The sequence below is a fragment of the Marmota marmota genome, unplaced genomic scaffold, assembly GCF_001458135.2.
Source record: "Marmota marmota marmota unplaced genomic scaffold, marMar, whole genome shotgun sequence".
Taxonomy (NCBI): domain Eukaryota; kingdom Metazoa; phylum Chordata; class Mammalia; order Rodentia; family Sciuridae; genus Marmota; species Marmota marmota.
Genome location: NW_026000052.1, coordinates 1,642,115 through 1,669,463, shown reverse-complemented (window position 1 = coordinate 1,669,463; position 27,349 = coordinate 1,642,115). Strand labels below are relative to the sequence as shown.

The 27,349-nt window shown below is 59.1% G+C and overlaps 1 protein-coding gene across 7 annotated transcripts in view; it reads right to left on the bottom strand.

The window, feature by feature from the left end:
- Ccdc187 (coiled-coil domain containing 187) overlaps positions 1–27,349 on the bottom strand; it is a 48,836-nt gene that overhangs the window by 12,615 nt on the left and 8,872 nt on the right. For 5 of the 7 annotated variants that reach the window (XM_048813342.1, XM_048813336.1, XM_048813338.1 and 2 more), the window contains 15 exons: positions 24,389–24,523; positions 22,598–23,649; positions 22,021–22,115; positions 17,092–17,633; positions 16,607–16,691; positions 13,422–13,531; positions 8,637–8,734; positions 8,159–8,272; positions 7,000–7,121; positions 6,796–6,887; positions 3,839–3,915; positions 3,133–3,329; positions 1,973–2,063; positions 1,279–1,425; positions 266–417 (listed from right to left, as the gene is read on the bottom strand). In XM_048813342.1, coding sequence (XP_048669299.1) covers positions 266–417; positions 1,279–1,425; positions 1,973–2,063; positions 3,133–3,329; positions 3,839–3,915; positions 6,796–6,887; positions 7,000–7,121; positions 8,159–8,272; positions 8,637–8,734; positions 13,422–13,531; positions 16,607–16,691; positions 17,092–17,633; positions 22,021–22,115; positions 22,598–23,649; positions 24,389–24,523 — 3,109 coding nt within the window. The remainder of the gene's footprint in view (positions 1–265; positions 418–1,278; positions 1,426–1,972; positions 2,064–3,132; positions 3,330–3,838; positions 3,916–6,795; positions 6,888–6,999; positions 7,122–8,158; positions 8,273–8,636; positions 8,735–13,421; positions 13,532–16,606; positions 16,692–17,091; positions 17,634–22,020; positions 22,116–22,597; positions 23,650–24,388; positions 24,524–27,349) is intronic. The other 2 variants (XM_048813339.1, XM_048813341.1) reach the window with 2 other exon arrangements.

Below are 27,349 nucleotides of genomic sequence, written 5' to 3'. Positions count from 1 at the left end.
CATCCACCTTCTCTGTCCCCCCCACACCCCACGGCAGCCCTGGAAGGCCCCACTGCCAGCCAGAGCCAGGAAAGCACGGCTCCTGCTGCTCCTCCCCTGGAGCCAGGGTAGCTCTGGGCAGCCAGCAGGAGCAGGCTCCCTGGTGCCCTCGATGCCCCTCACCCACCCTGGGGGGCTGAGTGAGGTAGGCCCAGTGGCAGCAAGCAAACATTCACGGGCCTTTAATGGCAAGTGTCAGAGCCAGGGCCTCCTGGGACCAACTCACTGTGAGACTTTCGAGCATTCAGGGTTTCTGTGGGGACATTGGCTGGTGGGACTGTGAGGCCTGGGTGCTGTCAGCGGGCAGAGGTCTCCCTCCAGTGATTGCCTAGGCTCAGAACCCTTCTCTACGGTGGCCTTGACTTCAGGGCTGGAATTCTAGGAAAGAGCAGAGTGAGCCTCATGTGGCCACCCATGTCCTCCTGGGAGAGCAGGAGGTAGGCACATGTAGCAGCAGCCACAGCAGGACAGCACACAGCACCGTGGAGCCCACTGACAGGTGCAGAAAGGAGCCTCAGAGTGGGTGCCCTTGCCCAAGGCTGGCCAGAGGCACCTCCAGTGAACCCTGGAATCAGGCTGCCCATGGTCCTGCAGGCCGGCCTGGGGCAGATGCTTCAGAAAGCCTAATTCATTCAGTCCTGGTCCCCACCCTTAAGACCTTAGTCACCCCAATGTGGAGAGGAGATGCTCAGGTGGGGACAGCACTTAGCTCAACCAGGGGCAGCCCCTTCCCCTTGCCACAGCCTATTCCAATCTGTCAGCTAGTGGGGAGGGGAAGCTGGAGTCCTCCACCCCAGGACACAGTGGCTGCTAGGTCCCCAGGGGCTGGCCTCCCTGAGGAGCCCCAGGCCATATTCTCCTTCCTTGGACCATAGAGGTCCCCTACTCTGCCTACTCTAGTTCTCTGCCCCTGCTGAGGAAAGCCCTGGGCACCTCCACCTCAGCCCGTCCTCCTCTCCTTCCTGATGGCTCCCTGCCTCTGCCGGGGGCCTTTCTCCGTGCCCTTGGCCTGGAGTACCAGCCACGACCACTGGAAGTCTCTCTCCTCAGGCAGGGACAGCCAGGGCACCTCTGCCAGGAAACCTTCTGGGGGGGGGGGGGCATGCCTAGCAGGTCCCTCCTACCCTCACCCCTGGAGTCCCTTTCTACCTGAAGTGACAAGCATTTTTACAAGGGACTTGCACACTCACACAAAACAGCCAGGGGACAAGCATCCTGCACCCAGATGAGAGCACCCACCTGTGGCAGCTGGGTCTGTGACCGCAGCTCCTGACGAGGGCAGGGGGCAGAGCTCTGCGCTGTGAGGACGGCCTTCTGATGCTGTGCGAGCTGCTTCCTGTCTTGGTGCATGGACAGGTGAAAGTCCCTCAAGTGCTGGATTTCCCTCTGCACCAGCCAAAGAGGACAGGTCAGGCAGGCATCCCAGCCCACAGCCGCTCCCACATGGAGGGAGGGGGCAGGAATAGCCAGGGGCACCTGGGGCACCCTGTCCTCACACTGCCAGCCTTGCATCCCCCTCACACGCCCCTTGCCAACCCTTCCTGCTCAGCTTCTTGGCTGCAAGTTTGGCCAGGGTGGCACCAGCGAGAGGCAGGAGGGAAGCAGAGGGCTCGGCCTCCCTCTTCCTGGATTCTGGGCGCTGCCCCACCTCTGCCCCTTTATTAAACCTTCCCAAGCTCCAGGAAAGAGACACTACTGTTCAGGTGGGAAACTGAGGCCTTGAGATGCAGGGCCACTTGCCCAAGGCCACACCAGCAGGAGGCTGTGGCTGGCCTGGAGTCAGCATAGGGGCCTGCTCCGTTTCGGCCTTGTTGCCCCTCAAGCTATGGACTCTCTGGGGCACCACGGAAGGTGCCCCAGCTGTGGTGTTGGGTGGTCCCGTCCCCAGCCCCGAGGGGCAGGACACCTCCGTGTTACCCCGTCCGGGCCATACCTGCTCTTTCTCACGCCTGCTGAAGGCTTGCTGCGGCCTCTCCAACAGGGTTTTCTGCACGGCCTGGGGCCGCTTCCTCAAAGCCAGACACCTGGGAGAAGAGTGCCCCAATCTGGAGGATCTGTGCAAGTGGACATCCAAAGCCACAGACGGGGCCAGCCCAGGGTGGCCAAGTGCACCCGTATGCCCTTTTGCAGACCAGATGCTGGGACAAGTAGTTGTGCACGGCAGGTGTGAGGGTCTGGGGTAGTCCAGGCTGTTACTTTTCCCACCCCTCACTACCTCTTTGGGGTCTAAGATACAGAGGCTGGCCAATGGCAGCACCTCCCACCTGGGAACCCAGCACAGGCTGGTACTTCTCGGCAAAGGGAGGCAGGCCTCCACTGGGGGCAATGTCAAGAGGCTTCTGAATACATGCTTGCTGAGGAGGCCGTGCCGCTTCTTTCTTGAGGAAGGGCACAGGGCACTGAACTCAGGTACGGCCACTGAACAACATCCCCAGCCCCTCCCCCCCCTTTTTTTGGTATTTTATTTAGACAGGGTCTCACTGAGTTGCTTAGAGCCTCGCTTTTGCTGAGGCTGGCTTTGAACTCACGATCCTCCTGCCTCCGCCTCCCTTATCCTCCTGAGCTGCTGGGATTACAGGCGTGAGCCACCACTTTTGGCACAAGGCTGTGCCACTTCTAAGAACGCTCCTTAAGAACATCATCTCTCGGGTGTTCCTTAGTAGGGAGAAGTGGACTAGCTGGAAGGCCCGGCAACTGCACCAGCCAAGGGAGAGACAGCTCTGGAAGCAGTCCCCCTGCGTGTTGAAGAATCACCTGGTGATTTGACATCTCAGATGAAAACTCCGCTCACAGTCTGTACGTGCAGCTTAAGTCCAGTGTTTCTGTGGCCACGCGTTTCCCTCAGCAACACCAGACAAGGGTCACTTGAAAACAGGCACAGGCCGTCTCCCAGGCGGGCTGCGAGGGGTATTCCCGTCTCTCTTGTTTGGGGTGCTTTACTGCCTTACCTAACACGTGCGCAGTGTTCCCCTACTGCCAGCTGGACCAGGCGGGGCCACGATGAGGGCGGGGCCCCCGGGAAGGCGGGGTCAACCCGAGGGCGGGACCTGCTGGGCGGGGTTTCGGGGCTGGGCCAGCCAAGCAGGCGCTCACCCTAACTCGTGCTTCATGCAAGCCAGCGGGGCGCGCTCCTTCTCCTCCAGGGCCATCTCGCGCAGGCGCTGCAACTCGGCCTGGTGCTGTGGGCACAGCTTCTCCTCCTGCAGGCTCTGCTCCAGCATCCCGACGGTGAAGGGGCTGAATGGTCTGGAAGCTGTGGCATGGGCACTTCCGGGCCTCGAAACGTTCGGCTGGGAGAGGCAGATCGACGCAGCCACGTCACCGTCAAGCATCTAGGCCAGTCCTGGGACCGGTCTCCAGGAGCGGTGCCTATCCCTGGGGAGGAGGCCACCGCCTCCGGGAAGCCCTCCGGGACTGGCTGCCGTGCTCATCCCGTTGCCATGCCCCTCTACCCTGAGAGGTGCCCCTCCCCACTGTGAGCTCTGTGAGGGCAGGTGGGGTCATCATCGTGGCCACGTGCCTGGCCCTGATCCAGGCGGTGCAGGTGCATTTGTTTGTGCTCTAGAGGGTTCCAGAAAGCACAGCCACCTGCCCTGAAATGTGCAAGCTGGGTGGGGAAGCACGCTGTTGCAAGGCCTGTCCCCACCTGTCATCCAGGGTGGAGGGCCCCGGCCGGGGAGGCTGTCAGCTGGAAGGGTGGGTGATGTGATGGCAGGGTGAACCCACCGGCAGGGCCCAGTGTAGACCCCAGTGCACTGATGTTCCCTGCCCGTGCCCCTCACCCCCACTCTCCCTGTACCTGGTGGGTAGGGCTGTCCAGAGGGCAAAGCCTGGTCAAAGGCAGCTGGGAGGGGGCTGGGTCCGGCTTCCCCACCTCTGAGAGAGAGCAGGCAGTGGCTGGGTCAGTGCCCTGTCCAGGGCCTTCCTACAGGAGGGCCTCCCAAAGGTAGACTGGGCAGTTGGGTGGCCCACCCACCCCAACTTGCAACTTCACCAGCATCTCATAGGGCCACAGAAGGAAGCCGTGGCCAGCTTTTCCTGATGTGAAGTTCTGGGGTTTGACCCCCCAATTGAGGGAAAGATCAGACCAAAAGTTGAAGAGCAGAGAGATGACAGCCCAGGCGCTTTGCTTTCACAGAAGGGGACACTGAGGCCAGAGGGGGATGGCTCCCAGGTCCAGCCCCAGCAGAGGTTCCTGGCTTAAGGAGCTGCCTGGCTGCTGACCTGTGCTGGCCATCCTGCTGTGCTGGGGATGGCAGAGAAAGGACCCTCCCTCTACTTTGAAAAGATCATTAGGGATTCTTGCTTCCCATCAGGAGACATGGGATCAGGTTTTGGATTTACCATTCCATCTGAAACAACCAAAAAAGTCTACACGTTATGCTTGTTCACACACACATGTGAGAGGACCGTGTTCCATGCGCTGAGTATCCAACAGCGGAGCACAGTGACCACTGGTAGAAAACAGGTGGCAAGGCCTCCATTGTCACATCGTAAGCCCTGGGAGTTTCCAAGCTGCAGGGAGGGAACCCAGCTGGCGGGACACCTGAGCAGAGGGGTGGAGCTGACCCTGGAGAGACCAGCGGCTGCCGTTGGTGGGACAGACTGCGAGGGGAAAACCTCGGGGGTCAAGAAGCAGCCAGGCTGAGGCGCAGCTAGTGGTGGAGCGCTTGCCTAGCCTGTGCAAGGCCTGAATTTGGTCCCCAGCACCAAAAATGAAATAAAAGTAAAAGCAGCAGCAACCACAGGCCAAGGCATTCAGGAGGACCAGGAGACTGAGACCAGTCAGGCAAGGCGCTGGTGACACCTGGGCTCACTGGGCAGACAGAACTTTTTGGCCTTGGTTGTAGGAATAACCAGCTCCAGGCTGAGCACGGATCCGGGATTGCCTCATTAATTATGAACGCAAGGCCTGAGAGGCTCAGAGTAGTTCAGACAACGGCATTTCAGAGCAAAGCTTCTGAAAATGCGAGGAACACAGAACACCTAGACCCCACAAGGAAGCATGCATGGTGTCCAGCAGTAAGCCATGCAGCAGGGGCACAGCCAAACCTGGCCCGGGCTTGCCAGTGTTGGGCTGGCAGAGAGTAGACATAGTGCATATGTCTAAAAAGTTAAGTGGAGGGCTGGGGCTGGGGCTCGTGTGAGGTACGGGGTTTGATTCTCAGCACCGCACATGAATAAATAAAGGTCTATCAACAACTAAAAAAAAAAAAAGTTAAGTGGAATCAAGGAGGTCATGAAAAAAGAAAAGTTTCAAAGGAAGCTTTTACTTTTTTAAAATGTTTTTTTGTAGTTATAGATGGACACAGTACCTCTGTTTTTTTAATTGTTTATTTATATGTGGTGCTGAGGATGGAACCCAGGGCCCCAGATGTGCGAGGCAAGCGCTCCACCACTGAGCCCCAGCCCCAGTCCCTCAAGGAGGCTTTTAGAGACAGAAACGATAGCTGTGGTCAGAGCCCTCGGTGGGGTCCAGGCAGATGGACACCAAGGACGCAGGCCTTAGGGAGAGGAGTGGAGGGATCACGAGAAGCATTTGAAAAGCAGGACTGCAGGTTTTCACCTGGGTCCAAGAGTCTCAACACACGCCTGGCACAAGAAACATGAGGAGAACCACACAAAGCACATCGCCACCCAAGTGCTCAAGACCTCAACAGACGTAGTGGCAGAGGAGAAGCAGAAGTAGTCACCTTCAGCCCAGCAAAGGCGCCAAGGACAATAGGCCGCGTCCTGCCCCCCAGTGCTGGGGAGGAAGCCGAGGCTGCCCAGTGCTCCACCAGTGAGCTGCACCTCCAGCCCCAGGCAAGGTCTTCAAAGTACTGAGAAAAAGATGTGCACCCGACTCCGCGGACAGCAGACCATCCGACAAATCCCGAGCCATAACAAAAGTGTCACACGTTGTCCCTGTCGACCTCGCTGCCAGAGATGGTTTCCTTTCAGGCAGAAGGAAAGTAACAGCGGGTAGACATCCAGACCCACGCCAAGGAATGGGGACACCGGAGACCAACAGGACAACTGCGATTCAGAACCCACAACAGGGTCATCAACTGGAAATGAGATAGCAGCAATGCGCTGTGGCGTTGGCGACGTATGTGGATGAAATGTTTGCCACTCCCAGCCTGAAGTGCAGCGAGAGCCCTGGCTGTGGCGAGGTGGAGGACCGTCGTCACCCGCAGGCAGAGCAGGTGTCCCATTGTTCCCCAAACCAGCACTCAAGTAGCAGGGAGCTACAGCTCACAAGCCAACAGGAGAGATGAAATGGAATGATTCTGAAAACACTGTTTAATGCAAAAGGAGGCAGAAACACCAGAGAAGAAAGTGAAGGACAGACAGCCCGCGCAACACAGGCAGCAGGATGGGAACCAGAGCTGAGGAGGTGGGCGGTCACTTCCTCGGTGGGAGAGGAAGCAGGGCCGCGTTCACAGAAGGCAAAGCCGGGCAGCAGATTCAAGGTGAGGGGTGGGAAGGAGGACCCAGGCCTAGCTAAAGCCCAGGGCCCCTCATGTCGCTGCAGGCTTCGGGGCAGAGGCCTTGGGGATGAGGAGGGGTCTCCTGTGGGGAGGGGACACCAGCAACCCTGAGTGTTTACGTGCTAAACCACTAGAACTGCCAGGAGAACCGGACAGACCCCGTCATGTCTCTGCTGCGTTTTCTCACCTGACAGAGCACCCTCAGGCGCAGTGAGAGCTCTTAGCTCTCCCCAGCCTTTGCCAGGCCACCTGGGCACCTGCGCAGGTCATGCAGGACACTCACCTGCAGAAGCTTCCTGGCCTGCCCCACTGGCTTGTCCTTCCTCAGGCACCTGGGGGCCCAGGGCGGCATCTCCACCCAGGGTTGAGGGTGCTCTGTCAGGTGAGAAAACGCAGCAGAGATGAGAGTCATCAGCACCAGACCTGCAGTGGGTGCCCTGCCCCGTCCCACAGGTTGGGAGGGGCACTGTCCGAGCCTCAGCCTCACCTGGTTGAGGGCGAGGCTGGGCCAGATAATGTCTGTGGCTCTGAGTCCCCAGAGATCTGCATCTGCTCCAGCTTTGAAGCCGTCCCTGGCCTGGGCTGGGCTGAGTCTTTCTCCATCAGCCCCTGTGAGGACAGGGAGGGGGTGCAGTGCCCAGGTCAGGCCCCCCCAGAGCCACAACCTCGCATGTCCATGACCTCACGGCCTGCTTGTCCATCCTCCAGTGGAGGTCCAGCCTTCTCCTGTCCCCATAGGGGTGGAGGAGTGGCGTGCTCAGCAGATGCAGAGCAAGACCAGGGCTGGGGGGTGGGGCAGCCACAGCCAAAGGGGTGGGTCTGGGGCGTGGCACCAGGCTCTGTGGACCAGGAGGGAACTGGCCCTGAACCCCGTGACTGTGATGCAGAGGAGGGAGGAGGAGGTGTGACGAGGGGACAGGAAGGAGAAGGGGCAGAGGGAACAGGGCCAGGTGCCTGTGCAAACTTACACCCACGTGCACACACCTCTGGTTCTGCTACTCTTCCTGGAACCCCCCCCCCAAAAGTACTGAGTGTGCCTCCCACTAACAGTCCCTGGACACTGACAGCCAAGAATGAGCCGCTTCCTGGAAGGCTGTCACATCCAGCCAGGTCATGGCCATGGGCTGGGTCAGTGTCCCACTGGCCTGAGTACCAGCTTCCCTTTCACAGGGCAGGTGCTGAGCTGCCTGGGCTACGAGTGCTGCCTGTCTGGTGGGGTGACGTGAGTCTGGGGTGGATGGCTGCCAGAGTCCCTGCCTTCTCCTGAGAGTCCTGCTTGGGGTTTGCACACGGCACACACCTCAGGTCATGAACTCTGGGCTCCAGTAGGGAGCCCTTGGCCTGGGTGCCTAGCAATCCCGGAACATGGACAGGTGGGTGGCTGGATGTCCATCTGTGACCCAGCTGTGGTCCCACCATGGTCCCCCCAGTGTAGGCGCCCAGGACCCAAGTGGCCAGGTGTGTGGTTCTCAGCTGAGCCCCCCCGCCTCTGCAGCACCGTGGGCAAAGGCAGGGCCCCGGTTCCTAGTCAGTCTCTCTCTCTACTCAGCCCGTGGCCCTGCACCAAGAGCGGCATCTGGTTTAGAAGGGCCTTGGGCTGGGATTGCAGGGGCAGCACAGGGGACCAGGGAGGGGTGGCTGCTGACCTTGAGCTGGTGTTTGAAGAGCAGCGCGTCCAGGGCCATCTGCGTCTCCCAGACTTCATGTTCTGCCTGCTGCTGCAGAAGGGCCAGTCCCTGCGCCTGCTTCTGCTGGTTCAGCTGCATGAGAGCCCAGGCCTTAGGGTTCCTGGGCAGGCCACGCCCTGCTGAGGACTGGACTCATCCTCAGAGGATCACCCCTGCAGCTCCCAAGCCTGGGCAGGGCCTGTGCCTCCAGACAACCCAACTGCCCTCCCCATCCTGGCCTGGGAAGGCCAGGCACCCTGGTCAGCCTGTCTCCCCCCACCGCCAAGCCCCATTCCCTGGCACTGGGCGCATGGCAGGTAACAGAGGACCTCCCTGTTTCTAAGTCCTACAATTCTGCTCAGCTCAGGGACAAAGGCTGGTTCTAGCTTATCCCCAAACAGGAGAGGCCTAAGGGGACACATTGTCATTCGGCTGACATCATGGGGGTGGGACATACCTTCAGTGACTCAAGAAACCTTGAGGACTTCTGCTCCAAGTCAGCCAGGTGCCCGCTATGTGGGTCTCCAGCATGCAGGCCCCCAGGCTCCTGCTGACCTGTGGACCATGGAGGAGGGGGCAGCTGAGCACCAGGGAACGCTCTTGGCCTCTTTCTCCTCTAGGCAGCCTCAGTGCTCCACGGCAGCCTCTCAACCTGTAGGGAAACTGAGGTACAGAGGCCAGGAGGGCAGGTGCCCAACTCCAGGGGCTGGTTGGCATCGACCCCATGAAGAAGAGCTCCTTCTTCCTTCCTCACAGCCCCACAGGAGGACACAGACAACTGCGGCACCGTCTGTCCCCCAGGCTGGCTCTGCCTAACCCCGACCATAATTCCCTCCAATGACAAACAAAAACCCCTCAACAAACAAACAAAACCCCACAAATGCCCAACAGGCCATTTGCAGAGACCATAGGAGCTACCAGACAGACCTGGGTCAAGCACTTGCTGGGGAATCTCAAATCACTGCCAGGAACCTTGTGGGGCCACGGAGTTCTCTACTTCCCTGTCACGAGGCCCCAAGATGGTACAAAAAATGCCCAACAGTGTCCATATGGAGAAGAATGAGAATAGACCCTTGTCTCTAACTCTGTGCAAAAGTCAACTCAAAATGGATCAAAGACCTGGGAATCAGACCAGAAACCATGCGACTCCTGGAAGAAAATGTAGCAACATTCCAGCATTTAGGCACAGGCAACGGCTTCTCCATAGGACCCCTCAGCTCAGGAAATGATGCCAGAGTTAATAGATGGGATGGCATCAAATTAAAAATCTTCTGCACAGCCAAGGAAACAGGAACGTGAAGAGAGAACCCACAGAATGGGAGAAAATCTTTCTTAGCTGCTCTTCTGACAGAGGACTAATATTTATATTATATAAAGAGCTCAAAAAACTTTACACCAAAACCCCCAAATAACCCAATTAATAAATGGGCAAACGAATCAAACAGACACTCTCAAAAAAAGAAATACCAATGACCAATAATTGCTGATGATGTTGAACATTTTTTCAACATCATTAGCCATTAGGGAAGTGCAAATCAGAGCTACAGAGATTCCATCTCACTCTAGTCAGAATGACCGTCATCAAGAATACAAGCAAGAATCAATGCAAGAGGAGGAGGAGGAAAAGAAATTCTTTTACCCTGTTGGTGGGGATTGTAAATTAGTTCAATCACTATGGAAATCATTGTGGAGGGTCCTCAGAAGACTAGCCCAGACCCACCATGTGGAGGAAGTGGAAGATGGGGGCGGATCTCATGAAAAGCCAAGGAAATCAGTGGAGGGGAGGGACCACGGGGTGGGACGCAGGGAGGGAGGGGGAAGTGCTGGGGGGTGATACTGACCACATTGTACTGTTCTGTTGTGTGCTGTGTGCAGGTGCAAATCTGTAACAACAGATCCCAACCACCAATGAAAAGTGTGGGAAAAACCCTCCACAAACAAACAAGACCCCACCAATGCCCAACAGGCCAATGAAGACAACCAGGAGGGTGTGCGAACACAGGGGCAAGTCCTAGGTTCTTCTTGGGATTTCCCAGATTGTCCCAGAGTGTGGGCCTCCCCCTTGGTTATGAAGTCCCCAGAGGCAGCAGAGGCGCTTTTCTCTTTCTGGTGGTCCCCAGGGACCAGCCCTACTGTGTGCCATTGGTGCTCCTGCCTCACAGAGGCACAGCCAGGAGGAGTCCCACTTGGGCTTCCCACAGTCTGCCCCTGCCTTGCCATGGGCCTGGGTCCTGGCGAGAGCTGGCAGAGGCCATGGGACAGCCGTCCTGGGCTCAGACCCTCTGGTCTGGATGATGGAACCCGCCTGCTGGCTGCCGATGAGCTCGTCATTGCTGGTGGGATCCCTGCCACCTGCCCAGAGAACACGGTCTTCCTGCAGACTGCAGCTCGGCTTCTTAGACCTGGAGCAGTTGAAGTGCCGCAAACAGTTATGCCAGTTCCTGAGCATCGCCGTAGCCGCAGAAAGGGACCATGTGGGAAGTGGGATGCTCCCCAGTGGCCCCCTAACTGGCCACAATATGCAGTGAAGACACTTGCAAACTTCTGGTTTAGGTGTCGGTGTCTACTTTGAGCTACAACTCCTTTGCAAAAGAAGATTTCATGTCCTTTGTCTGGGGTCCCCAAGGGAAGCTGGAGCTAGAGAAGGTGTCCAACCTCCAGCCACCCTCCTGCAGGGACCTGGAGCTTCAGAGGCCCCAGTCCCCCAGGGTCTCCCAGCCACATGGGAGGGGCAGCTCCTGTCACCTCTGGCCATGTCCATACCCCTAATAAATCACTGGGGAGACTTGGCTGCATGCCTCTGAGCTCTGAATCATGATCCAGGAGAAAGTGAGCTGTCCCTGAGCAGGACAGCCCCCTCAGTAAGCAGAGGATGACCTCGGCCTCCACCTCCATCTCCTGCTGTTGGACAGGGGGCAAGGAGTTGGGAGAACACACCCCACCCACTGCCCAGTGCCTGGTCACCCGAGGATCAGTGGGGTGGCTTCGTGAGGGCTCCACACTGGCACTTCTGCTGCTGCTGCTCAGCATGACCATGACGATTGGGCATGAGCTCAGTCCTGGGGCCTGGATCCAGTGGTCACAGCCCCCCAAAGAGCTGGCAAGATGCCCTGCCCTCAGGCAGAGACCCACAGCATCTCGGAGCTGAGCCAGAGGCAGCCAAACTGCTGTTCACATTTAAGCTTAAAGGAAACAGGATGTCAAATTCCACTCTCCAGTCACACTCCAAGATCCCAGGGGCTTGACTGTCACGTGAGGCTGGTGGCTGACAGGTTCTCCCTCCTTGCAGGAGGTTCTATTGTGCAGCAAGGTCGAGGTTGGAGTCTACAAAGTTCCACTAGACAGCTCTGGTCTGGGGGAGTCTAGAAAGTTCCCTCGGGCAGTCTTGGTTCCAATGGTAAGAGCTAGAGCTGAGGGACTCCAAGTGACCCACAGGGCTGCCGACACCTTCTTCCCAGGCATGGTGAATGAGGTGGAGGCGTGAGTCAGAGGGCCACTTGCTCATGGGCCTAATCCTGATCTTACCCCTTGGAAGATCCTGGCCAGGAAGTGGCCACCTACTGTGGTCAGGAATTTCCCCTGACCCTCACACAAAGGCCAACCTCTGTTCAGCCACTTAGGACAATATGTAAATCCAGCAAAGGCTGGACAGAGCGCTGGTCCTGACCTACCCCTGGGTTCCTGGGCAGCTCACTGCCACTTCAGGCCACACTCTGGGGAGAGGAGGGGCCATGCTCTGGTTTGAATGTCCCCTCCAACACTCATGTTGACATCTAATTGCTGTGACAGCAGCATTAGGAGTTGATCAGTCCTCAGGACTCCACCCCCATGAACGGATTAACGAGGAGAGTGTCCACCGTGGAGGGTGGGTTCAGCCCCTTCCTCCTCTCGGCCGCTCTCCTCCGCCACGGGACAGCTCAGCAAGGAAGCCCTCACAGGCTGGCACTTTGCTCTTAACCTCCGGCCTCCAGAACACGAGGCTCTAAGTTCTGTTTCCTCATAAATCACCCCACCTTGGACTTTCTGTTAGAGAAGCCAAATAGACCAGACAGGTGGGAGGTGGGCTGGGTCCTCCTGGCTGTGGACCCGTGTCCACGGCTCTCTGCCCCTGGGTCTCAAAGCCCAGAATCCCAGGCACCGTGTGTTCTGACTGGCTCATGTTCTTATGCCTGTGTCCCCAAAATGCAAGCATCATGAGGGCAGGGCTCGGGTGCCAGTAGGTGCCAGACACCAGGATGCTCGGGGACAGTATGGAGGAGCAGTAACCCTGGGGACCACAAGGAGCTTTGGAAACTTGGAGCCCAGGAGCATCAGCAACGTTGGCCTGAGGACCAGGTGCCCCCGCCCCAGGCTGAGAGGTCCCCCAGAGCCGAGGGCCTGCACAAGCACACACAGCCAACACACTCTCCACAGCCCTCCGCCAGTCCACAGAAGAACGGGCCTGCACGTCCTCTAGGCCCACAGAGGACACACTTCCCACCTCACTGGGAAGTCTCAGTGGGATGGGTCTGGCCCGTGGGGGTGGCTCTGAGCCTGGGTCTGAGACCCCCTCCACCCAGTTACTAGCCCTGCAGGGGACGCCTGGGGCTCTGCTGTGCCCGGGGCTTTCTCAGGCCACTGGGCCTCACAGGCCTCACTGCCCAACCAAAAGGTGGGCGAGGTGTGGCCGCCACTGCTCTGGTTGAGGGCCGATTGTGCCCGCCTGCCCGCCTCTCACAGCAGACATGACCATGCTTCACCACCATGTCCAAACCCTGTTCTTTTGAGGCAAGTCAGGGGCCAACCAGCCATGAAAGCCTGCTCGGAGTCAGCACGCGGCCCCACCTGCCCAGGCCTCCCGGGGCCCTTCCCGGCCCAGGAGGGCCAGAGGGCTCCCAGCACACAGCCCCGGCTGCTGCTGGGACCAAGTCAGGGTGTGGGGCAGGCACCCCAACCCCCTCCTAGGCACCAGCTTTTCATTCCTGAGTGCTGGGTGCCTCAGGAAGCTGCCCGCAGGGACCCAGGAGCATGGCCAGGAAGTCAGCTCTTGGGCTCTCATCCCCGACACTGGTCACAGCAGGCGTGACAGGAGCACAGAGCAGGCAGCGGCCCGGAAGCCTCCAAAACACTTTAATGCTGAAGGGTGGGTACTGTCCTCATGGAAGAGGGTCTCCCACCCCACAGGATGTGGAGGGGGTCCCTGGTGGCCACCCCTGGCCACCCGGCCAGCTATCCCAGGACCCGTCTGCAGGCTCGCCCTTACCGCAGCTCCAGGTGCTCCAGGGCATTACCAAGCCTGGCCCTCTGGCCACCGGCACGTCCTCCAGACAAAGGGAGCTGCAGGTGGGGTCCCGTGCCGGCACCCTGCGCGAGCTGGGAGGCAGACAAGCGTGGGCGTGAGCGAGGTCCGGCTGCTGGGGGCAGCACAGGGGACTGGGGCCTGGCAGGCAACCCCTCACTTGGCTGAATGTGGGCTCCCAAGGCCCTCAGCAGCCCTCGGAACCACAGTGTGTCCAGGGCGGGATGGAGGGCCAGAGCCTTGGAAGGCCCGGGCCTGTGACCTGCAGTGCAATGGTGGCACCACATGTGCCTGGCCCCCAGCATGGGCAAGGCACAGGGTCTGCAGCACCCAGCAGGAGCGCAGGTGACCAGCTCCAGGCACCGTGGCAGAGGCCCCCTTTGCCACAGTGGCCATCCAGTCACCTCTTCCAGTTAACAAGGGCACTTCCATGAGGCCCAGGGCAGACGGGGGCCACCCATCAACGCTGACCCCTCATGCTAGGCCCAGCCATTCTCATGGCTGGGATGGGTTCATCTAGGAGTGCTCTGGCAAGACCCAGGAGGCAAGCCCGCTGGCCTCAGAGCGGCCCTCCCTCAGGCAGCCAGCAAGCTGTGCCAAGGTTAGGAGCCAGGCGAGCCCCTGGGCCTTCCTGGGGTCAGCGGCCACGCAGGGAGGGACGCCCTCGAGCGCTGGCCGCGGCTGTTGGGATTAGAGTGTGTGGGGCACAGTGAGTGTGTACGTGGCATGTGCAGAGCGTGGCCTGACAGAGCGTGGTTGAGCACAGCCCACCTGGCCCGGTGCTCCTCATGCACCATCTGTCCCTGGCACAGTGACAGAGTTCGCCCACACCTGTGGCCATGGAGACCGGCGTGTGGCACGTCCTTCTCTAGGGGTCAGCAGGTGTATATCTCACATGGACTGTGGGCCAGTCCCGTGCAGGAATAAGGTGGTGACCCCATGCCAGCCCCTGCCCTGGTTCGAGGCCTCTGAGGCAGGTGGCTGTGTGTTGAGGCCACAGGGCTACAAGGCACCCTGGGCGCATGCTGCCAATGGTCTCAGCCCTCGCTGGCCATTGAGCACTGGGGTCCCCGTGAGGCCAAGGAGACAGTGCCAGCCTGACTCCGGGCAGCAGACCAGCACCTGGACACAGTGAACCTGGGGCTCCAAGGGGAAGGGCAAGCCAGGGAGGGGAGCGCGGCCCGGTGTTGTGGAGGTGGCAGGCCTGTGGTCCCATACACACCCTGCACATCCTGGGCAGTGCTCTTTGGAAGGGACAGGAGTGCCCAGCTGGCCACTGAGCTGTCCCTAATCCCCGCTCTCCCAGGGCACCTTCTGGGGCACAGATCCTAGATATGGTTCCTGCCTCTTCCTGTTTCTCCTCAGATGACTGGGCAGGGGGCAGGGGTCACAGTGCCCAGTGCCTGCCCTGGGCAGGGGTCTGGGCCACTCCTCTACCCTCTGGCCCCTTTGTGGCTGTGCTAGGAACAGCCAACCCTTCTGGGCCTGGGTCTGAGCGCCTGAGGACAGACCTAGCTTGTCCATCTTGGAGCCTGGGGCACTGAAATTAACTTCTCCAAAAATTCTATGCTCGGGTTCCAGCCCACCCCCTTCTCAACAGCTTGGGGAGCTGGAGGGGCCGGTATCAGAGGAGAAGCCACCCCTTTGCTGCCCCCTGCTGGCCTCAAGATTCCGTGAGAATACAAGCCCAAACCACCCGCCATCACCAGCCCATCACCCCGCGGGGCTGGGACGAGGAGGCACAGGTGAATTTCCGGGGGGGGGGGGGGGGGGTGGAGCAGGCATCAGGGGGAAGGGTCCCTCCCAATAGGAAAGGGCAGGGGAGGGTACCTCAGCATCACCCCTGCTGGGGTACCTCAGCACCCTCACTTTCCAGAGCACTGGGGGTAGGGAGCAGACTGCTCAAGGTCAAGGGACAGAGCTGGGACCTTAACCTGCCCCTTGTCCATGGGCAGCTCACCAGGAGGGGGCGTCAGGTTCTTCCCAGCAGCACCTTGGAATTGGGGGAGCAGCACCCTTTCGGTGACTGTGGCCCCACCCATCACCCCGGTGGCGGCTGCTCCACATCCTCAGCCCTCCTGGTGTGCAGGGGCAGCCCCCCAGGCCCACTGACTTAGCTGCCAAGGTCGCTGGTGTGACACAGCCCTGCTGTGGGGACTGGGCAGAGGCCGGGTGTTCCTGGTGGACTCTGGCTGAGGGGGCATGCAGGATGCCCAGGCCACCGCCGTCCTCCTCCAGAACTCCCGGCCTGCAGCCCCGTCTTTCTGGTAGTGGCTGTACCTTTGGAATTCAGGGTCCTGGGCTCCCTGGGGAGGGGCTGCTCAGGCCAGGCTGGGGTCCCCTGACCAGGGGCTTTGTTCGGTTTGAAGACAAACCAGGGGTGAAGGGAGATTTTTTGGAGTGGCAGAGGAGAGTTTTCAGAAGAAGGGGCCCTACCTTGTCCATGGGCCCTGGGGTAGGTCTCGAGGCCATAGCCATGAGGAGAGCTGAGGTAGGCACAGGCACAGCCATCTTGTACCCAACTATGTCATACCAGATGGCCCCTCAAGGCCCTCAAGGGACTGAAGCTTCTTCCTTGGCCCTGCTGCAGCCTGGGACTCAATGGGGCAGCAGGGACCCCTCCTAAGCTTAAGTGGGAGGGGGTCTGGGGGCACAGAGCAGGTACCATGTCCCCACAGATGGGACTTCAAATGCACCTTGTGACCTGGACCTAGAGAAGGCTGCGGGCCACAGTTGGGGATGGGTGGAAGAAGGGCAAAGGTCCAAGTGGTCCTAGAACTGAGACGTGGGGTGTGGGCCCTGGACAAGTGAAGGAAGGCCCTGCTCAGAGGCCCCGACAAGGCCAACTGCCAACAGCCAACAAAAGAGCCAAGGTGACGTGTCTCCCGAGGGTCAGAGCAGCACAAAGGGAGTTTGTGGGCTCTTGACTGCCCAGGGCAGGGCTTGGCTTAGGGACCCACTGCCAGCTGCCTGGCCAGAGCTGTCCAGAGAGCCACCCCGTGGCGCGGACCAGCATCGGAGCCAGCATGACTTGGTCCACATCCTGGGAGCTGTGCCACTCCCTGCCCAGCCTGGCTGCACCCAGCTACCTGGCCTTGGCCCCTCGACCAGCTCCAGGGGCACTTGCCAAGGGAGCTCTCTGGGCTCACCTCCTTAAGGGGGCACCAAGGGACCTGAAGGGATCCGAATCTCTCTGCAGCCTCTTCTCCAGCTCCCAGAGTCTCTGTTCCACACCTTTGAAAGAGGCACATGTCATGGCAGGGAATCAGCGGGACAAGGAGCTGCAGGTTAGCGGGGACAGGGACGCCCTGGCAGGGGTACCCGGGCACATTTCGCAGTGGGCCTAAATGAGCTGCAGTGCCCACCTAGCCTTCAGGCCCCTGGAGAAAGGCAGGGCAGGGAGTGGAGGGCACCCCTTCTTCAACCTGTCTTCAGACAAGACGGGGAGGGCAACTACACCATGGGCCACTCCGGGAGGGCAGCTACTCTACCCTGCCCACCCTGGACAACGTCTAGCTATGGCCTCCTCTCCCTGCTTCCAGAGGGGAAACCGACTGGTAATGGGGTCCTGTGCTCCCACTCATGGGACCTCCTGGCCACTCACTGGCCATTGGGCCCAAGGCCCCAGTCGTACCTTGGGGCTGGCTCCGGTGGCGGGCCCTTGGGCTTACGCTTTGTGTCCCCCAGCTCGGGCTCCACAGCTCTGGGTCATCATTAAGGAAGCAGGAGGAGGGGATGAGGGGCTTGGCCTGCAGGCCAGCCCAGTCCTGGGGTGTCCCTGTTTCTCTGTTGGGCATCAAGGCACTGGGGCAGGCCGTGGCAGTGAGTGTGAGGGCAGCAGGTGCTGAGCTGGGGCCCACGGGTGGCCAGTCCAGGGCAGTGTCCGAGGCCTCTGCCCCACGCAGCTTGGTGGTCAGGATGTCGATGCGCTGCTTGAGCACGTTGGCCATGGTCTCCAAGGCCTGCAGCCGGGCCTGCTTGTACTGGAACTGCAGGGGGCCCGAGGAGCCCAGCCGGTCTGCCTCTTGTGGGTCCAGGTAGACGCAGAGCCCCCGGGAGAGGTCCTGGAGGTGCAGGGGGCCCAGGGAGGAAGCGGTGGACAGCAGCAGCGGGGCGCCGGTTCCGGTCTCCAGGGTCTCAGTGTGGTCCCAGGCTCTGTTCAAACACAGACAGAAGCTGCCGGAAGAGAAGAGCAGGCGCTCAGCCCCCGCAGGGCTGCGTCGCTTGGCATGTGCAGAATGGCCGTGTGCAGAACGGCAGGGAGGAGTGACCGGTGGCTCGGCAGAGCCCTGTCTGTCACAGAGGCCAGAGAGGCTCCGGCCTCCGCAGGCAGCTGGCCCGCGGCGCGGCTGTTTAACAGAAAGAAGGGGGCCTGGCTGTGGCCTGGGAGGGGGCAGGGACATCCACAGGCCTCTGACTTTAACACCATGTTGCCACCGTGTGGCAGAAAACCCGTGCTGGGTGAAAGCAGAGGAATCAAGGACTGTGAGCCGCCACTCCCATACCCGGGCGCGGTGGTGTCTGTGTCCACCAGCAGACGAGGCAGGACGGCAGGGCAGGACAGGGGCACGTTACTCAGCAGGAAACAGGAAATTGTGTCAGCAGCTGTGGTGGGGCTTGGGCCACCAAGCTGGGCTGCTGGACATCACAGAAGGTAATGAAGGCAGACCCCACTTAGGGGAGGGCCAGCATCCTGGAATCCAGACACAGAACCAAGGGTAGACGGGGACAGGCTGGCCTGGGGCGTCTGTCACGTGGGGCGGCGGCCACGGCAGGACGGTAGTGTGGACCTACTAGTGCCACAGGGGCCACCCACTTGGACGAGGTGGGGAAGGGTGTCGCTGGTGCCTCGCGAGGGCACCGTGTGCCGTGGCGCCCTGGGCGACTAGCTGAGGATGCCGCTCTGCGCACTGAGGAAGGGCTGCGGGAGCCGCCCAAAGTGGAGATGCCCGAGAGCTCGTTAAGCCTGACTGAAACCTCCTGCGACACACCTGGGTGTCAGACGTCACACCGTGGCCCCTCCGTGGGCACGACCTCTGCTTTCCTGCTTCAGTTATAAATAAATTTAGCATAAAATAAAATCCAGATGGATTAAGGATCACAAAACATGGCTAAGGGCTGGGGCTGGGCTCCGTGGCAGAGCACTTGCCTAGCGTGCGAGAGGCCCTGGGCTCGATCCTCAGCATCATATAAATATTAACATATAAGTAAAGGCATTCTGTCCATCTACAACCACAAAAAAAATTAAAAACCTGGCTAAGATGGTGAATTTTGTTATGCTTGACACATTTTTTAAAAAGTGGAAATAGCAAAGGGCAAGGAGACAGTGAGTGAGGAGGACCCACAGCCCCCCACCAGTGGGACAGACCTCCACAGCACCATGTGGCACAGGAGCCTGACAGGCAGCCAGGGAGGGACTGCCCTAGGGTACAGGGTCTGGGTGGAACGGAGTCCTCTCTCCCTGGAACCAGTGTCCGTTTAAAGGTTTACATATGCAGACCCCTGGGCACCATGGGCCCTGAGTTCAGGGAGGTAGTCCAGAAAAGACCAGATACGGAGCCAGAGGAGCAGCCAGGGCACGAGGAAGGGTGTCCAGCCAAGGAAAGGGGGCTGGGGCCATCCTGGAGCCCCTCCCAACACCAGCTGCCAAAGTGTCCCCTGAAAACACAGGGCAGGGTGCTCCTGGCTGCAGCACCTCAAGGGGAAGCCCTGAGCCCAGCCTCCAGCCAGATCCAGCTGCCCACCTGGGCCCACCCACGGCAGGTGACCAGAATGAGGCTGGGCCAGGCAGAGGCTCACTGCAGAGTCCAGGGGGCCTTTCCCAGGCAAGAGCCAGAAGCAAGCCCCCTCCCCAGCTCCCCAACAGGGTGGGGAGGGCCTGCAGAGGTCCCCACTGGCTCCCAAACAGCTCAGGGGCGGAGAGTGCCCCGGTTGGAGTAAAGCACAGGATGGTGAAGACAAAACAAACGGAACAAAGATAAGAGCCAGTCGGGCTGGGGCTGGGGCTCAGGGGTGGGGCGCTTGCCTTGCATGCGTGAGGCCCTGGGTTCAATCCTCAGCTCCACATAAAAAGAAAGAAAGAAAGAAATCTAAAAAAAAAGAAAAAAAGAAACGAGCCAGGCAGGGGCGCACTCCTGTGATCCCAGCAGCTCAGGAGGCTGAAGCAGGAGGATGGGGAGTTCAAAGCCTACCCCAGGAACTTAGCAAGGCCCTAAGCAATTTAGCAAGACCCTGTCTCAAAAACAAAAAATAAAAAGGGCTGGGGATGTGGCTCAGTGGTAGAGCACCCTTGGGTTCAATGCCCAGTACCAAAAAAGAAAGGGGAGGGGGACCAGAAAATGTGCATTGGCCTGTGTGGGAAGGAGGGCTTTCTGCACGCAGTTCCACCAGGTGGGCTGGGGCTGGGGCTCAGGGGTGGGGCGCCTGTCATACTTCCAAACTCATGACCCCTAATGTTGAATCCCCAAAGAGCAAAATTTCTAAGGTCTACAATCTCAACTCTGAAAGATTAAAAGGATCGTGAATGTTGAAATCCTGAAGGCTGGAATTCTGAACACGGTGATCCCCACGCCAGGGGGCTCTGGAGGATCAGCCTGCTTGCCATGGTCAGCAGACAGAATAGGGACGAGGGGAGCCTGGATGCCCGGGGCAGGGTGCCTCCCGAGGCGAGCAAGAGCTCAGAGGGCTGGGACCCCCGTGTGGAAATGAGCATGAGCATCTCCCAGGAGACAGAGGAAGAAGGCAGCCCCGTCGCCATGCAAGATTTGGAACATGGTCTGCGGACCACCTCCTCCAACTGCCAAGCCCCTCCCTGGAAAGCACTTTTTCACACATCAGATTTCCTATTTAGTTTAGCTTTTTTTTTTTTTTTTTTTTGGCCTCTTTCCTTAGTTTTTTCCCCGCTATTTTTTAAATTGCCGGCATTTCATTTTTTTGCATGTTTNGCGTGGTCTACTTCACTGTTGCTCTAGCTATTTTTTTTTTTTTTTTTTGCCTCTTTTCTTAGTTTTTTCCCCGCTATTTTAAATTGCCGGCATTATTTTTTGCAGTTTGCTATGAGATGCATTTCATCTGCATTCGTGTCGGGGTCCTGAACAGAAAGCCCTTGAGACTCCTGAATTCCGATTGGCTTTGTGTACCTCGAGCCACTGTGACTCCAGCAGAGAGCCTCACTCCACGCTGGCCTGTGCCTGAGTTTCTTGCATGCAGGTAAAGAGGTTCAAACAGCACCTTTGGCAACGTCCACTTGTGTGAGAGAAAATTTCCCGAGAGCTAGCTTGCCGGGGTCCCTCTGTGCAGTGGTGACCCATTGCAGCAAAACAGGTTGTCCATCACCATATTTCCGATGACCACAGGATTTTTGTCATTTTCTTGCTGTCCTGGGGATGGAACCCAGGGCCTCGTACGTGCTAGGCAAGTGCTCCATCGCTGAGCCGCAACCCAGCACTTTTTACTTTGAGACAGGGCCTTGCTAAGTTGCACAGGCTAGCCTGGAACTTGGGGTCCTCCTGCCTCAGCTTCCTGAGTAGCTGGATCACAAGTGTGGCCACCACACCTGGCTCCCAGATGACTGAAGCTATAAAGCTGGGCATACACAATTACCAACCACAGGGCCATGTTTTGACATGTCTTTATGAATTCGGTTCATCTGCTCCTAACTGAAAAACCCGTGTAACCGTCATTAGCAGAGCTTAGTGCTCGTGCTTGCGTAATCACCTACGTTGTGACTGACTGCTTTATCCGGTAAGTTGCCACCAAGTGTCCTGTCAGGCTTTTATGTTTCTCCAATAAATCCCCCTCTGAAAATATATGTCTTTGAAATAATTTTTAAATTATTTTTTACAGGATTATATTTTCAGGATTTACATCTTTCAGACTGGTGATTTTAGAGACTTTAAAGATTTTGCTCTTTTGGGATTTCAACATTTGGAACTATGGAGTTTAGCACTGTGTCTTTTGGGATCAGGGCTCAAGCCTGCAGGTGCTCACAGGAGGAACAAAGGCAGGTATGTGAGCTGGCCCAGCAGCCATGGCCACAGCGGTTAGCCACGGGAGCTGGAAGGCAGGGCAGCCCCGGGTCCACGGACAGGGAAGCCGATTGGTGTGGACGGAGCAATATGGTGTGAAGCCCTGCTTCCCATTGAACGAGGTGGGTGTGAGGCCCTGACATGCAGTGAGAAGCCGGGGCCATTACCTTACGGAGCCGTTATTACGAAATGTTGCTAGGGGCAAATCCATGGCCAGAGTAAACTAAGAGCTGCTCTCCCGGGGGAGTGGGTGGAGTGACAGCCGGGGGTGGTCTCCTCTGGGGTGACTGTCCCAGAGCAGCTGTCCGTCAGAGGGCTCTGAGCTGTGCCCTTGAGCATGGACGATGTGGGTCCCACATGCTCCTCTGACCTCCGAGAAAACACTGGAGCGACCAGCTGCTCCCTGGACTGGAGCCCCGGCAGCCGAGCACAGGTCCCAGGAGCTTCACCATGATGGCAGCATGGGGGCCCCTGGATTTGTCCTTTGCCCTGTCTGCCACCACAGCCATGCCCAGAAACAGAAACCAGAAACCCACCTGCCCGGAGCCTCCTGGGCCCCCAGCACCTTGCCAGATGTCACCTTGTTCCACTGAAGCACAGGAGATGCCAGGTTCCCAGGGGCTTCCAGGCCCTAAAGAAGAAGGGGCAGTTAGAGCCCCCCAGCAGAAGACCCCACAGCCCATGTCTCGGCCTCAGGTCTGGGCCCCAACCTCCACCAGGCCTCAGGCTGGATTCTGCAGAGTCCTGCAGGGGGGGTCTCACTTCAGGGGCTGGGATGGAGGCAGCACGGTCCTCCCAGAGCACACTTGGGCTGGAAGCCCGCAGCCTTGCGGGAGCCCAGCAGCAGGGAATCGGGCTCCACCCCCAGCCCCCAGCCCCAGACAAAGGTGCCCAGGTCTGGGCCTCTCCTCTGTGGAGTCACCCAGGGCAAGGCTTGTGAATGCCCTGGTTTCCTAACGAGTCAGGGCGAAGCTGCTGCAGCCAGAGCTGCCACAGCCCCAGTGCCACAGCCCCAGCGGACACATGTCAGTGGACACAGGTGGCCAGGGAAGCAGCTGAGGTCCTCGGGCTCAGAGGCTGAGCTGAGTGCCCCCTTGCCCCTCCTGCACATACCCCGGACCTCGCACAACTGGGCACAAAGGTGACGATGCCAGGGTTGGTCTGGGAGACCACGGGGACGGCCTTGCCCAGCACCGCCTCCCTCTGCTTCCGGTAGACCTCCTGCAGCCTGTGGTTCCTCAGCTCCAGAGTGCGCATAGCCACGGCCTTCCGTTCCAGGGCCTGCTGCCGCCGGGCCTGGGCCTTCTGGCGCATGAAGTCCCGTAAGGACTCCGAGCTGTGCGGCTGGCACAGGGGCGCCCGGAGCCGTGGGCAGGACCCAGATGAGCTTGAATCTTGCTCCTTCCCCAAGAGGTTCTGAGGGTGGCCCTGGCTGGGCCTCGACCAGGCCTGCTTGGTTCCCAAAGAGTGGGGGACAGCGGCTCTGAGCTTACTGGGGGGGGCAGTCCTTTGCATAAAGGAGCTGCTCCAGGGCCGTTGGGGGACAGAGTGTGGCCTCTCCAGAGAGCTCCAGGGTCTGGAGACAGCGGGCTCCAAGTCTTCACAGGCCGCCCAGGCCCTCTGATGACAGGTCTGTCCACCAGAGGTGCTCCAGGGCCGCCGTGAGAAAGTGTCCAGCTTGTCGGGGTTTTTTCTTGACCTCTGGAAAGGGGGGTCTCGTCCTTGGGCCACCCAGGCCCTCTGTGGGTAGGACTCCCACTTGGCTAAGGTGTGCCAGGGCTGCTGGATGCAGGAACTGCTGGGCCTCTCTAAAGAGGAGCACTTCCCCTCTGTCATGGCCCAAGAGCTCTTGGAGAAGGAGCCCTGCACATCCCGGGAGCCGGGGGGGTCCCGCTGCTGCCTCCCCGCTGGACTCTGCGGCTCTGCTTTAGCGCGTCTGAGCTTGGGTCTGTCCCTGGGGTTGCAGGCCAATTCCAGCCCGGCCTGGATCTGCTGCCGGAGGTCTTTCAGGATAGCCATGGCGGTTTGGACCGTCTCTGGCTGATCATGGGAAGTCAGGCTGGGTGTGATCTCGGAGAGCCGCTGGTCACTGCCGGCAGAGGCAGCCCTGGGGAGCCAGGCGTGGATGGGTGAGCCCCGGGGGGCTGTGGCTCTCTTGCTGTCTCCTGCAAAGACAGGTGGTCACGGGGTGCTGGGCCCTGCAGGTGGAAGGCAGGCAGAGCCAGCTCCTCCTGGCACGGGGTGGGGGGGGGCAGCCGGTCTCAGCCAGCTACCTCCCGACTGTGGCCTCGGCGCCCACACACAGAACCCTCAGAGCAGCAGCCACATGGGGCAGACCACCTGCTCTGGATGTGTGTGCTGGCTGCGCACATGGAGGAGTGACAGGAGTCCCCCAGAGGAGTGGCCGGCTCCTATTTGCATTCCTTCTGTTGGGGAAACTCTGGTGGTGTGCCTGCTCCAGAGCTGACCCAGGACATTCTTGGGGACAGAAATCCTTAGGTTTTTTGGTCTGTTTGTTTGTTTTGAGTACTGAGGATTAAAAGCTGGGACACACTGTCACTGAGTTATACCCTCAGCTTTTTTATTTTTATCTTGAGACAAGGTCTCACAAAGTTGCTGAGGCTGGCCTCAAACTTGTGATCCTCCTGCCTCAACCTCCCAAGTTGCTGAGATTACATGTGTGTGCCGCCACTTCCAACCTTCTTAGGTTTTTAAAGATAATTATTTTCCTGTGTCCCCTCTCTGATGGTGATTTAGAGGGTGATTGACAGGTCTCTGGGAGAGACACCCTAGCTGCCTTCTCCTTTGATGAGATGGACAACATGGACATGGCCATCTCCTCCTCCACACCCACCCCCTGGGGCCACAGCAGACCGGCAGACCTGTGGCAGAGGCACGAGGTACCTAATTCCACGCTGGGGGCCCAGTTCCTCAAGGGTGCCTTGCTCTGGAGCCTGGGGCGGGCAGGAGGGGGCCCAAGCAGCAGCCTCACCAGGGCTTGTCCTTTTCTCCAGGCGTGAACACCAACCAACTCAGAATCTTAAACAGAGAAGACACACAAACACAGCCGGGTGCCTGTGGACCTCCAAACAGCGGCCCTGATGAGGAAGTGGGTGGCTCCACGTGGACCCTGGCGACCACCTCATAGGCTCTGGAGGGGCTCAAAGTGAAACCCCTCATGTCCAGCCCCTGTGGGTCAGAGCAAGGCTTCATCTCAGGGTGACTATGGCAACTTCTCTGACCCTCCGTATTCTCTTCAGTGAAAAGAGGGTAATAAATCTTCTCCTAACAGCTCTGTCCAAGGAGCACTCAGCACAGACTTGTGCACACTCACACACACATGCACACATGCCCACACCTCCTCTCACCCGCACACACTCACACACTCACACACTCACACTCTCACACACTCAGGCACACAGCACACACTGTGGCCAGGAAAAGCAACCAGCAATATGAAGGTCACAGCCCTGGGTGGCCCGTGCACCTAGCCGGACCTCCAGGTGCTCAGGGCAGGGGCTGCAGCTGGTCACACCTCAGCCGGAGGAGAGTCCTCTGCTCTGAAGCTGCTCAGAGCCAGCAGCCACAGGTGGGATCCGTGCAGGCTCCCAGGCCCGCAGGACTGTGCGACACAGAGTAGATGTCACGGCACCTGCCAGCAACATGAGCTCGCTCTAATAAACATGGCGCACAGCGACATCACCGCCAGGGGTTTCCTTACGCTCCCCGGTGGCGCTCACCAAGGCCAGCCCGGCCACCGTCATGACGGCCAGCCCTCCACCAGCCCAGCTGGGGACAGAGGCCTCTCATCCGCACCCTCACACACAATCACCCACATGCTCACAGACTTGTGCACACTCACACACACATGCACACATGCCCACACCTCCTCTCACCCGCACACACTCACATTCTCACACACTCACGCTCTCACACACTCATGCACTCACACTCTCACACACACTCACATGCCCACATACTCACATGTCCTCACACACACTCGCACACACCCTGAGGTCTGGAATCAAGATCTCCATGCACACCCAGCCCCCATGGAGGGAGATTTCTGCCAGTTGGGGACACAGGTCCCTTGGCTGGGACTGTGGGTGCTCCCCCTACTCCCCTCATGGACCTGCCCTGAGCCTGCGTCGCCAGCCACAGGTCTGGAACCACACTCCCAGATGGAGCACGGGCAGCACTGAGCCATGCCGTCTGGGGTCAGGCCCCCAGGCCAGGGGAGGTCATGGTGCTGTCACAGCAGTCCCAGGCCTGGGTTCTAGTCCGGCTCCACCTCCCCCACTGTGAACCTCGGGCAAACGACCCAACTCCTCCAGTCCCCTCTGTGAGGGGGCGGCTCTAGGAGCCCCTTCCCACGGTGCCATGAAAGGGAACCTGGGGTCACCGTCACTGTGGCTGGAGTCAGGCCCAGAGGGGGCCCGGGTTCTGCAGGCAGGGATGGGGCCCAGGCCTGAGCTAAGGCTGGCGTGGCCCCATTGACCACTCCTGGACCTCACATAGGGACATGGGGACGTGTCAGGCTGCCCAGAGAGGCTCCCCCCGCCCTCATTGCTGCTTCACTGCACAAAGCTAGCCAGGCTTTCCCTGCCAGGCGCCGGGCAGAGACCCCGCTGCACCCTCAGCCCTCCCCCATCCTCCAGCTCGGCTTCCCGTTGCCCAGCAGAGGGGCCCATCGATGGATGGGTCCTGGTGGGCGCGTTTTTCCTTCTGCTGAGCACTTTGAAGGCAATTAATGTTTTTACGAGAGGATTTTTAATCTGTGGATGTGGATGAAGTCCCCAGTGCCCTGTCAAGGCTCCAGCTGACCTAATCTATGATAAAAAATGCAAAGTAAGGTGCGATAATCTAAAATTAAATATCGGGCTTCATCTTCCTGCGGCCCAGATGGATGAATATTTTATACTACCATGGTTTAATTTTTTGTTAACTGCAGCAGATTTCTAATTCATCCAGTTCCTGAGTCCTGTGGCTCTGACCTCTGAACCCAGACCCATCCCTCCTTAGCCCAGCTGTGACTTCGTCACTGACAGCAACTAATGCTCATTGCCATCGGGGTGACAGGGTGGCCGCGGTGATGAATGTGGGCAGTGGCACGCCCCTCTGACCCGGTGTCAGGCAGAAGGCAGGTCATTTTTCAAGCTAGCCTTAAAACAAAACAAGCCCAAAAGCCCAGGGGAGGGGGATGACACCTCTTGGTGTCATATAAAAACAGGGTTCTATTTTGTGCATTTTCAGGGGGGCTTCTGGAAACTTCTTGGAGCCCTTCAGTGTCTCTCTTGGACATCAGTGGAGATTTTCCTGGCTGTTCTGCGTCACCTCCAGCCAGCTGACAGACAAATCTGCCAAGGCCACATGGCCAGCTGGGCCTCCCGCCTCCCCGAAGACCTGCTGCTGAGCATGGTGGAGGACACTGCTGGCCCAGGCAGCAGGGGAGGCGGATGTCTGTCCACACAGGTGCCTGGGTGTGCATGGAGCTCATGCTGCCCAGCAGGCCAGGGCCCTGTTCTCACCCAGTGGGGAAACTGAGGCACGGAGGGTCACAGGGAGCCATGTCCTGGCCCCAGGTGCTGCTTAGGCTTACAGTCAGGGTCCCACACAGCCCGTCTCAGGCCCTGTAGGCTGTGTCCTCCACACCGGGGGCTTCTCAGGGGTGTTCCCAGGGCCCAGACTGAGGACGGGCCTTGGCAAGGTGCCCAGGCATGGTCCCAGGTACACACAGGGAGGGCTCTGTTATCACCTATTGTTAATTATATCCTCTATTATCAGTGACAGCATTAGTGGTGGCCTTACCCTGGCTGGCCTCTTGGAGAGGGTGGGATCTGCGAGCCTCCCCCTCCCCCTCCCCCT